The 12,500-nt window shown below is 40.5% G+C and overlaps 1 protein-coding gene across 1 annotated transcript in view; it reads right to left on the bottom strand.

Annotated features, from left to right (window-relative positions):
• The window catches only part of LOC307171583 (limbin-like), a gene marked incomplete at its 5' end in the record, with an annotated part of 49,633 nt that overhangs the window by 15,203 nt on the left and 21,930 nt on the right, over positions 1 to 12,500 (bottom strand). The window contains 3 exons of the mRNA XM_079893317.1: positions 7,129 to 7,316; positions 7,697 to 7,858; positions 7,965 to 8,091. Of these exons, the coding sequence (XP_079749443.1) occupies positions 7,129 to 7,316; positions 7,697 to 7,858; positions 7,965 to 8,091 (477 nt within the window). The remainder of the gene's footprint in view (positions 1 to 7,128; positions 7,317 to 7,696; positions 7,859 to 7,964; positions 8,092 to 12,500) is intronic.

Raw genomic sequence — 12,500 nt, forward strand, 5'->3', positions numbered from 1 at the left:
TGTCTGAAGAGTGAGATTAATGAGTATTAATGTAGTGTAGTGTGTCAGTGACCTGCGGTATTGTCTGAAGAGTGATATTAATGAGTATTAATGAAGTGTAGTGTGTCAGTGACCTGCAGTATTGTCTGAAGAGTGAGATTAATGAGTATTAATGTAGTGTAGTGTGTTAGTGACCTGCGGTATTGTCTGAAGAGTGAGATTAATGAGTATTAATGTAGTGTAGTGTGTTAGTGACCTGCAGTATTGTCTGAAGAGTGAGATTAATGAGTATTAATGTAGTGTAGTGTGTTAGTGACCTGCGGTATTGTCTGAAGAGTGAGATTAATGAGTATTAATGTAGTGTAGTGTGTCAGTGACCTGCGGTATTGTCTGAAGAGTGAGATTAATGAGTATTAATGTAGTGTAGTGTGTCAGTGACCTGCAGTATTGTCTGAAGAGTGAGATTAATGAGTATTAATGTAGTGTAGTGTGTCAGTGACCTGCAGTATTGTCTGAAGAGTGAGATTAATGAGTATTAATGTAGTGTAGTGTGTTAGTGACCTGCAGTATTGTCTGAAGAGTGAGATTAATGAGTATTAATGTAGTGTAGTGTGTCAGTGACCTGCAGTATTGTCTGAAGAGTGAGATTAATGAGTATTAATTAAGTGTAGTGTGTTAGTGACCTGCAGTATTGTCTGAAGAGTGAGATTAATGAGTATTAATGTAGTGTAGTGTGTCAGTGACCTGCAGTATTGTCTGAAGAGTGAGATTAATGAGTATTAATGTAGTGTAGTGTGTCAGTGACCTGCAGTATTGTCTGAAGAGTGAGATTAATGAGTATTAATGTAGTGTAGTGTGTCAGTGACCTGCAGTATTGTCTGAAGAGTGAGATTAATGAGTATTAATTAAGTGTAGTGTGTTAGTGACCTGCAGTATTGTCTGAAGAGTGAGATTAATGAGTATTAATGTAGTGTAGTGTGTCAGTGACCTGCAGTATTGTCTGAAGAGTGAGATTAATGAGTATTAATGTAGTGTAGTGTGTCAGTGACCTGCAGTATTGTCTGAAGAGTGAGATTAATGAGTATTAATTAAGTGTAGTGTGTTAGTGACCTGCAGTATTGTCTGAAGAGTGAGATTAATGAGTATTAATGTAGTGTAGTGTGTCAGTGACCTGCAGTATTGTCTGAAGAGTGAGATTAATGAGTATTAATGTAGTGTAGTGTGTTAGTGACCTGCGGTATTGTCTGAAGAGTGAGATTAATGAGTATTAATGTAGTGTAGTGTGTCAGTGACCTGCGGTATTGTCTGAAGAGTGAGATTAATGAGTATTAATGTAGTGTAGTGTGTCAGTGACCTGCAGTATTGTCTGAAGAGTGAGATTAATGAGTATTAATGAAGTGTAGTGTGTTAGTGACCTGCAGTATTGTCTGAAGAGTGAGATTAATGAGTATTAATGTAGTGTAGTGTGTTAGTGACCTGCAGTATTGTCTGAAGAGTGAGATTAATGAGTATTAATGTAGTGTAGTGTGTTAGTGACCTGCAGTATTGTCTGAAGAGTGAGATTAATGAGTATTAATGTAGTGTAGTGTGTTAGTGACCTGCAGTATTGTCTGAAGAGTGAGATTAATGAGTATTAATGTAGTGTAGTGTGTTAGTGACCTGCAGTATTGTCTGAAGAGTGAGATTAATGAGTATTAATGTAGTGTAGTGTGTTAGTGACCTGCAGTATTGTCTGAAGAGTGAGATTAATGAGTATTAATGTAGTGTAGTGTGTCAGTGACCTGCAGTATTGTCTGAAGAGTGAGATTAATGAGTATTAATGAAGTGTAGTGTGTCAGTGACCTGCGGTATTGTCTGAAGAGTGAGATTAATGAGTATTAATGTAGTGTAGTGTGTTAGTGACCTGCAGTATTGTCTGAAGAGTGAGATTAATGAGTATTAATGTAGTGTAGTGTGTTAGTGACCTGCAGTATTGTCTGAAGAGTGAGATTAATGAGTATTAATGTAGTGTAGTGTGTCAGTGACCTGCAGTATTGTCTGAAGAGTGAGATTAATGAGTATTAATGTAGTGTAGTGTGTCAGTGACCTGCAGTATTGTCTGAAGAGTGAGATTAATGAGTATTAATGAAGTGTAGTGTGTTAGTGACCTGCAGTATTGTCTGAAGAGTGAGATTAATGAGTATTAATGTAGTGTAGTGTGTTAGTGACCTGCGGTATTGTCTGAAGAGTGAGATTAATGAGTATTAATGTAGTGTAGTGTGTTAGTGACCTGCAGTATTGTCTGAAGAGTGAGATTAATGAGTATTAATGTAGTGTAGTGTGTTAGTGACCTGCAGTATTGTCTGAAGAGTGAGATTAATGAGTATTAATGTAGTGTAGTGTGTTAGTGACCTGCGGTATTGTCTGAAGAGTGAGATTAATGAGTATTAATGTAGTGTAGTGTGTTAGTGACCTGCGGTATTGTCTGAAGAGTGAGATTAATGAGTATTAATGTAGTGTAGTGTGTCAGTGACCTGCAGTATTGTCTGAAGAGTGAGATTAATGAGTATTAATGTAGTGTAGTGTGTTAGTGACCTGCAGTATTGTCTGAAGAGTGAGATTAATGAGTATTAATGTAGTGTAGTGTGTTAGTGACCTGCAGTATTGTCTGAAGAGTGAGATTAATGAGTATTAATGTAGTGTAGTGTGTCAGTGACCTGCAGTATTGTCTGAAGAGTGAGATTAATGAGTATTAATGTAGTGTAGTGTGTCAGTGACCTGCAGTATTGTCTGAAGAGTGAGATTAATGAGTATTAATGTAGTGTAGTGTGTTAGTGACCTGCGGTATTGTCTGAAGAGTGAGATTAATGAGTATTAATGTAGTGTAGTGTGTTAGTGACCTGCAGTATTGTCTGAAGAGTGAGATTAATGAGTATTAATGTAGTGTAGTGTGTCAGTGACCTGCAGTATTGTCTGAAGAGTGAGATTAATGAGTATTAATGTAGTGTAGTGTGTCAGTGACCTGCAGTATTGTCTGAAGAGTGAGATTAATGAGTATTAATGTAGTGTAGTGTGTCAGTGACCTGCAGTATTGTCTGAAGAGTGAGATTAATGAGTATTAATGTAGTGTAGTGTGTCAGTGACCTGCAGTATTGTCTGAAGAGTGAGATTAATGAGTATTAATGTAGTGTAGTGTGTCAGTGACCTGCAGTATTGTCTGAAGAGTGAGATTAATGAGTATTAATGTAGTGTAGTGTGTCAGTAACCTGCAGTATTGTCTGAAGAGTGAGATTAATGAGTATTAATGTAGTGTAGTGTGTCAGTGACCTGCAGTATTGTCTGAAGAGTGAGATTAATGAGTATTAATGTAGTGTAGTGTGTCAGTGACCTGCAGTATTGTCTGAAGAGTGAGATTAATGAGTATTAATGTAGTGTAGTGTGTTAGTGACCTGCAGTATTGTCTGAAGAGTGAGATTAATGAGTATTAATGCAGTGTAGTGTGTCAGTAACCTGCAGTATTGTCTGAAGAGTGAGATTAATGAGTATTAATGTAGTGTAGTGTGTCAGTGACCTGCAGTATTGTCTGAAGAGTGAGATTAATGAGTATTAATGTAGTGTAGTGTGTTAGTGACCTGCAGTATTGTCTGAAGAGTGAGATTAATGAGTATTAATGTAGTGTAGTGTGTCAGTGACCTGCAGTATTGTCTGAAGAGTGAGATTAATGAGTATTAATGTAGTGTAGTGTGTTAGTGACCTGCAGTATTGTCTGAAGAGTGAGATTAATGAGTATTAATGTAGTGTAGTGTGTTAGTGACCTGCGGTATTGTCTGAAGAGTGAGATTAATGAGTATTAATGTAGTGTAGTGTGTTAGTGACCTGCGGTATTGTCTGAAGAGTGAGATTAATGAGTATTAATGTAGTGTAGTGTGTTAGTGACCTGCAGTATTGTCTGAAGAGTGAGATTAATGAGTATTAATGTAGTGTAGTGTGTCAGTGACCTGCAGTATTGTCTGAAGAGTGAGATTAATGAGTATTAATGTAGTGTAGTGTGTTAGTGACCTGCAGTATTGTCTGAAGAGTGAGATTAATGAGTATTAATTAAGTGTAGTGTGTCAGTGACCTGCAGTATTGTCTGAAGAGTGAGATTAATGAGTATTAATGTAGTGTAGTGTGTTAGTGACCTGCAGTATTGTCTGAAGAGTGAGATTAATGAGTATTAATGTAGTGTAGTGTGTTAGTGACCTGCAGTATTGTCTGAAGAGTGAGATTAATGAGTATTAATTAAGTGTAGTGTGTCAGTGACCTGCAGTATTGTCTGAAGAGTGAGATTAATGAGTATTAATGTAGTGTAGTGTGTTAGTGACCTGCAGTATTGTCTGAAGAGTGAGATTAATGAGTATTAATGTAGTGTAGTGTGTTAGTGACCTGCAGTATTGTCTGAAGAGTGAGATTAATGAGTATTAATGTAGTGTAGTGTGTTAGTGACCTGCAGTATTGTCTGAAGAGTGAGATTAATGAGTATTAATTAAGTGTAGTGTGTCAGTGACCTGCAGTATTGTCTGAAGAGTGAGATTAATGAGTATTAATGTAGTGTAGTGTGTTAGTGACCTGCAGTATTGTCTGAAGAGTGAGATTAATGAGTATTAATGTAGTGTAGTGTGTTAGTGACCTGCAGTATTGTCTGAAGAGTGAGATTAATGAGTATTAATGTAGTGTAGTGTGTTAGTGACCTGCGGTATTGTCTGAAGAGTGAGATTAATGAGTATTAATGAAGTGTAGTGTGTTAGTGACCTGCAGTATTGTCTGAAGAGTGAGATTAATGAGTATTAATTAAGTGTAGTGTGTCAGTGACCTGCAGTATTGTCTGAAGAGTGAGATTAATGAGTATTAATGTAGTGTAGTGTGTTAGTGACCTGCAGTATTGTCTGAAGAGTGAGATTAATGAGTATTAATTAAGTGTAGTGTGTTAGTGACCTGCAGTATTGTCTGAAGAGTGAGATTAATGAGTATTAATGAAGTGTAGTGTGTTAGTGACCTGCGGTATTGTCTGAAGAGTGAGATTAATGAGTATTAATGTAGTGTAGTGTGTTAGTGACCTGCGGTATTGTCTGAAGAGTGAGATTAATGAGTATTAATGAAGTGTAGTGTGTTAGTGACCTGCGGTATTGTCTGAAGAGTGAGATTAATGAGTATTAATGCAGTGTAGTGTGTCAGTGACCTGCAGTATTGTCTGAAGAGTGAGATTAATGAGTATTAATGAAGTGTAGTGTGTTAGTGACCTGCGGTATTGTCTGAAGAGTGAGATTAATGAGTATTAATGTAGTGTAGTGTGTTAGTGACCTGCGGTATTGTCTGAAGAGTGAGATTAATGAGTATTAATGTAGTGTAGTGTGTTAGTGACCTGCAGTATTGTCTGAAGAGTGAGATTAATGAGTATTAATGTAGTGTAGTGTGTTAGTGACCTGCAGTATTGTCTGAAGAGTGAGATTAATGAGTATTAATGAAGTGTAGTGTGTCAGTGACCTGCGGTATTGTCTGAAGAGTGAGATTAATGAGTATTAATGTAGTGTAGTGTGTTAGTGACCTGCAGTATTGTCTGAAGAGTGAGATTAATGAGTATTAATGAAGTGTAGTGTGTTAGTGACCTGCGGTATTGTCTGAAGAGTGAGATTAATGAGTATTAATGTAGTGTAGTGTGTCAGTGACCTGCAGTATTGTCTGAAGAGTGAGATTAATGAGTATTAATGAAGTGTAGTGTGTTAGTGACCTGCAGTATTGTCTGAAGAGTGAGATTAATGAGTATTAATGTAGTGTAGTGTGTCAGTGACCTGCAGTATTGTCTGAAGAGTGAGATTAATGAGTATTAATGTAGTGTAGTGTGTTAGTGACCTGCAGTATTGTCTGAAGAGTGAGATTAATGAGTATTAATGTAGTGTAGTGTGTCAGTGACCTGCAGTATTGTCTGAAGAGTGAGATTAATGAGTATTAATGTAGTGTAGTGTGTTAGTGACCTGCAGTATTGTCTGAAGAGTGAGATTAATGAGTATTAATGTAGTGTAGTGTGTTAGTGACCTGCGGTATTGTCTGAAGAGTGAGATTAATGAGTATTAATGTAGTGTAGTGTGTCAGTGACCTGCAGTATTGTCTGAAGAGTGAGATTAATGAGTATTAATGTAGTGTAGTGTGTTAGTGACCTGCAGTATTGTCTGAAGAGTGAGATTAATGAGTATTAATGTAGTGTAGTGTGTCAGTGACCTGCAGTATTGTCTGAAGAGTGAGATTAATGAGTATTAATGTAGTGTAGTGTGTTAGTGACCTGCAGTATTGTCTGAAGAGTGAGATTAATGAGTATTAATGAAGTGTAGTGTGTTAGTGACCTGCAGTATTGTCTGAAGAGTGAGATTAATGAGTATTAATGTAGTGTAGTGTGTTAGTGACCTGCAGTATTGTCTGAAGAGTGAGATTAATGAGTATTAATGAAGTGTAGTGTGTCAGTGACCTGCAGTATTGTCTGAAGAGTGAGATTAATGAGTATTAATGTAGTGTAGTGTGTCAGTGACCTGCAGTATTGTCTGAAGAGTGAGATTAATGAGTATTAATGAAGTGTAGTGTGTCAGTGACCTGCAGTATTGTCTGAAGAGTGAGATTAATGAGTATTAATGTAGTGTAGTGTGTTAGTGACCTGCAGTATTGTCTGAAGAGTGAGATTAATGAGTATTAATGAAGTGTAGTGTGTCAGTGACCTGCAGTATTGTCTGAAGAGTGAGATTAATGAGTATTAATGAAGTGTAGTGTGTTAGTGACCTGCGGTATTGTCTGAAGAGTGAGATTAATGAGTATTAATGTAGTGTAGTGTGTCAGTAACCTGCAGTATTGTCTGAAGAGTGAGATTAATGAGTATTAATGTAGTGTAGTGTGTCAGTGACCTGCAGTATTGTCTGAAGAGTGAGATTAATGAGTATTAATGTAGTGTAGTGTGTCAGTGACCTGCAGTATTGTCTGAAGAGTGAGATTAATGAGTATTAATGTAGTATAGTGTGTTAGTGACCTGCAGTATTGTCTGAAGAGTGAGATTAATGAGTATTAATGAAGTGTAGTGTGTCAGTGACCTGCAGTATTGTCTGAAGAGTGAGATTAATGAGTATTAATGTAGTGTAGTGTGTTAGTGACCTGCAGTATTGTCTGAAGGCGTCTCTGGAGCGTGTCTGGTCCTGTAGCTCCTGCTGATGCTGAAGTCTGATGAGGCTCTGAGTGGATCTCAGCTCTCGGGCCGCCGCTTGACCCCGCCTCTGCAGACTCTCCTGAACCGTCTGCATCTGCGAACGAGCCAGCGCCGTCTGCAGCACACACACACTCACCTGCACACAACACTTTACACATTATGCTATTTCGACGTAATTACGCTATTTCTACGTCATTGCACATGCGCAGTCCTTTCAGTTTCGGTTTCCAATCCGATCAAGTGTTCACATGTTCTCTCGATTGGATTAGAAAAGGAATAAACCCCTTTCAATCAGATCTAAATCTCTTTGGGATCGAGCTCGATCGGATCGATTAAGGTGTTTCACATGAAGGATTTTCAGTTTGATTGAGCCGTCAGTCCCATCACTAACGGATAATCTGGTTGCATGTAAACGTAGCCGATGACAGCCGCGTTCCCTCAGTCCTCACTCACCTGAAGCAGAGCACGAGATGATCTTTAGTGTGTATCGTGTGTGAGGTGTGTGTTCTTCAGTACCTTGCGTGTTCGGGCCGCCGTCTCCTCGTCCAGGTGATTGATGAGTTCTGATAGTTCGTTGTTCTGCAGCATCAGCAGTTCAGTCCATTTCTGCAGATACTGGTTCACTGTGACGTCAGAGGAACCAGAGACGGCCTGCAGCTGACGCCAGTGTTCACACACCTAAACACACACACACACACACACACACAGGTGAGATACACACACACACAGGTGAGATACACACACACACACACACACACACACACACACACACACACTCACTCACCTTCTCTGACAGGAGCTGTCGTCTCCTCTTGATGATGTCAGAGCGGATGGCTCTTCGCTCACGACACACAGTTTCTTCTAAACTCTGTTTGACGCGCAGAATCTCCCGCTGAGCATCAGAACACTCTCTGCACACACACACACACAAACGTGACACACACACACACACACACACACACACACACACACACGTGAGACACACACACACACACACACACACGTCTGCTAAAGGGAAGATTACACCGGTATAGACACAGAAGCGCTGTATGTGGTGTGTGTGTGTGTGTGTGTGTGTGTGTGTGTGTGTGTGACCCCCGTGTGTCTCTGATGTGTGTGTGTATCTCACGTGTGTGTGTGTGTGTGTGTGTGTGTGTGTGTGTGAGAGTTGAGTGAGTGAGTGTGTGTGTGGTGTGTGTGTGTGTGTGTGTGTGTGTGTGTGTTTGACCCCGTATGTCTCTGATGTGTGTGTGTGTGTGTGTGTGTGTGTATCTCACGTGTGTGTGTGTGTGTGTGTGTGTGAGAGAGAGAGTGAGTGAGTGAGTGTGTGTCTCATGTGTGTGTGTGTTTGACCCCGTATGTCTCTGATGTGTGTGTGTGTGTGTGTGTGTGTGTGAGAGAGAGAGAGTGAGTGAGTGAGTGAGTGTGTGTCTCATGTGTGTGTGTGTTTGACCCCGTATGTCTCTGATGTGTGTGTGTGTGTGTGTGTGTGTGTGTGTGTGTGTGAGAGAGAGAGAGAGAGAATTACAAGACATAGAAAGAATTACAAGACATAGATGTCATCGTCTTACAGGAAACCTGGTGTAGAGGAGATGTGTTCACTGGCTGCCCCTCAGGATACAGAGAGATCATATTACCATCAGTCAAACTCACATCAGTCACACAAGGGAGAGACTCGGGAGGGATGATAATATGGATTAAATCTGAACTGTCCATAGAACTAATTAAAAGAGAGCAATACCACTTGTGGCTAAAAATACAAAAAGGAATGATATCAGCATCTAAGCCTGTTTTCCTCTGTGCAGTTTACATTCCACCCCTCGAGTCTCCGTATTTCCAAGAGGAAACTTTCCAGAACATAGAGAGAGAAATCAGCCATTTCCAGGCCCAGGGAAATGTGCTGCTTATGGGTGACTTAAACGCTAGAACAGGAGCAGAATTAGATTACATCGAATCGCACGGTAGCAGATTCATCACAGGCAATAACGACTTGTACCCTTCTCACCCCAGCAGACAAAACTGTGATGAAACCGTGAACGCTCACGGACGGCAGCTGCTGCAGCTCTGCCGAGGACTGGCTCTGTACATCGTCAACGGGAGACTGCGAGGGGACTCGCTCGGCCGATACACCTACAGCTCAGCTCTGGGGAACAGCACTGTAGACTATACCATCACAGATCTCGACCTTTCCTCTCTGAGAGCATTCACAGTCAAACCCCTGAAACCTTTCTCAGACCACAGCCAAATCATCCTCTATATAAAGCAATCTGAAACATCACCCAAACCAATTAGGACCCCATATCAAATGAGCAAAATAATGTCTTTCAAATGGACTGAAAACAGTGCCAGTAATTACAGCACTGCTGTCGAATCCTCAGAAATACAATCCCTCATACACTCATTCCAAATACAGGAATACCCTAAAAACCAATTCGGCATCAATCAGGAAGTACAAGATCTAAACAACATATTCTACAAAACAGCACAAAAAAGTAATTTGGCAATTGTTAAACCAAAGAAAAAATATTTAGAGACTGACAAATGGTTTGATTTGGACTGTAAGGCTCTGAGAAAAAACCTCAGAAATTTATCAAATCAAAAACACAGACAACCAGATAATCCAGACCTCCGCCTTCTTTACTGTGAGGCACTAAAACAGTATAAAGCCACACTCCGGCGGAAAAAAGCACAATTTTTGCAAAACCAGTTTGAAGAAATTGAAAATTCTATAAACTCACACAAATTTTGGGATAAATGGAAATTGTTATACAAACCAAATCAAGAAGTTCTGGCAATCCAAGACGGGGAGAAGTGGAAGAACCACTTCCAAGAATTATACAGCCCAACTGAAATTCAAAATTATAATCAAAATGAAATAATTAATAAACTAGACAATTTGGAAAGATCAATTAAAGCAAATCAAAACCCTTTAGATTTCCCCATAACAATGAACGAATTGGAAGGAAAATTAGGAGTCCTTGAGTCCAAGAAAGCCTGTGGTGTAGACAGCATCCTGAACGAGATGCTGAAACACACAGACCAAAGCTTCAGACTGGCCATGCTCAAACTGTTCAATGATGTTCTGTGTGTCGGGTTCTTCCCTGAGATCTGGAACAAGGGCCTCATCAGCCCCATCCACAAGAGCGGAGACAAACTAGACCCCAACAACTACCGAGGCATCTGTGTGAACAGTAACCTGGGGAAGGTTCTCTGCAGCATCTTAAACGCCAGACTTCTACACTTCCTTATGAAGCACAATGCCTTGAGTAAATCCCAAATTGGCTTTCTTCCAAAATGTCGCACATCCGATCACATTTTTACATTACAAACACTAATTGACAAATATGTACATCAAAACAAAGAACAAATTTTTGCTTGTTTCATTGATTTCAAAAAAGCATTTGATTCAATCTGGCACGAAGGATTATACCTAAAACTCATCGACAGTGGAGTAGGGGGGAAATTCTATGATTTGATCAAATCGATGTACACAGCCAGCCAATGCGCTGTCAAAATTGGAAACCAAAGAACTGAATTTTTCCCCCAGGGGAGCGGAGTGAGACAGGGATGCAGTTTAAGCCCCACCCTCTTTAACATCTACATCAACCAATTGGCCAATACGTTAGAACATGCTCCCTTCCAAGGTCTCACTCTCCACGACACAGAGATCAAGTGTCTACTCTACGCAGACGACCTGGTCCTCCTGTCGCCCACTAAAGAGGGGCTTCAGGACAGCCTGGATCTGCTGGAGGATTACTGTCAGTCCTGGGCCCTGACCGTCAACCTCCAGAAGACCAGAGTCATGATGTTCCAGAAACGCTCCAGATCTCAGGGACCAACATTCACACTCTCACACAGAACCATTGAGAGCACAAAAGCATACACCTACCTCGGCCTGAAAATAACTCCAACTGGTAACTTTACTTTGGCTGTGAATGAACTCAAAGAGAAAGCTCAAAGGGCTTTCTATGCCATAAAACGATCAATCAAAATTGACATCCCAATCCAAATTTGGCTCAAACTTTTCAAATCAATAATTGAACCGATTGTTCTATATGGCAGTGAAGTGTGGGGTCCTTCTATAAAATTTGACTTTTTAAATTGGGAAAAACATCCGATTGAAACTCTACAATTAGATTTCTGTAAAAGAATACTCAAAGTCCAAAGAAAAACACCAAACAACGGATGCAGGGCAGAATTAGGCCAATACCCTCTCCTTCTAAACATCCAAAAAAGAGCCATCAAATTCTGGAAACACCTCAAAACAAGCGACCCCAACTCATACCACTACAGAGCCCTCAAACACCAAGAGCTGAGCGGAGCGAGGAGTCCCCTGTGCCACACACACACACACACACACACACACCAGAGCTGAGCGTAGCGAGGAGTCCCCTGTGCCAGCTGGTGCTGAGACTGACTGAGCTCTCTCCTGCAGAGATCAGCTCGCCTCAGCACACACACACACTCACACACATTCGGCCTGCACAAATTATCAACACAGAACAAGACAAGTACATCACCCATTGGACGAACACCATTCAAAACCAACACAAACTGGAATGTTATTCGGCACTAAATCGAGAGTACACTGTTGCGAGCTACCTGAGCACAGTGAGTGATGTGAAGCTCAGGAAAACCCTGACGATGTACAGACTCAGCGAGCACAGCTTGGCCATTGAGAGTGTGTGTGTGTGTGTGTGTGTTTGTGTGTGTGTGTGTGTGTGTGTATGTGTGAGACTCAGCGAGCACAGCCTGGCCATCGAGACGGGCCGGCGCAGACAGACCTGGCTCTCCCGGGAGGACAGACTCTGCACGCACTGCATTCTGGGAGTGCCGGAGACCGAGCTGCACTTCCTCACAGAATGCCCGAAATATGAACACATCAGAGACCAATATTACCCCAAAATTAATAAGATATTTCCCCAATTTAACACCTGTAATCCAACTCAAAAACTCAGATTCATCCTTGGCGAAGAAGCCAAATGCTCCAATATAGCAGCAAGATTTGTAGCATCTCTCCACATCCTGAGGGACGAGCAGAGCAGCAAACGCCCAATACACACACACTCACTCACAGCCTAACACACACACACACACACACACACACACACACACACACACACACACACACACACACACACACACACACACACACACACAGCCTAACCCATCCCATCACACCTACACACATATATAATGTTCAAGTTCAGTGTTTGTTTATTTTTGTTTTTTATATACATGATCTCTGCAATATAATCCTTTTTATTTTATTTATTAATCTTTGTTTACACTATTATTATTGCTTTATGTTATCTGTATT

The sequence above is a fragment of the Squalius cephalus genome (assembly GCF_949319135.1).
Source record: "Squalius cephalus genome assembly, chromosome: 14".
Lineage (NCBI taxonomy): Eukaryota > Metazoa > Chordata > Actinopteri > Cypriniformes > Leuciscidae > Squalius > Squalius cephalus.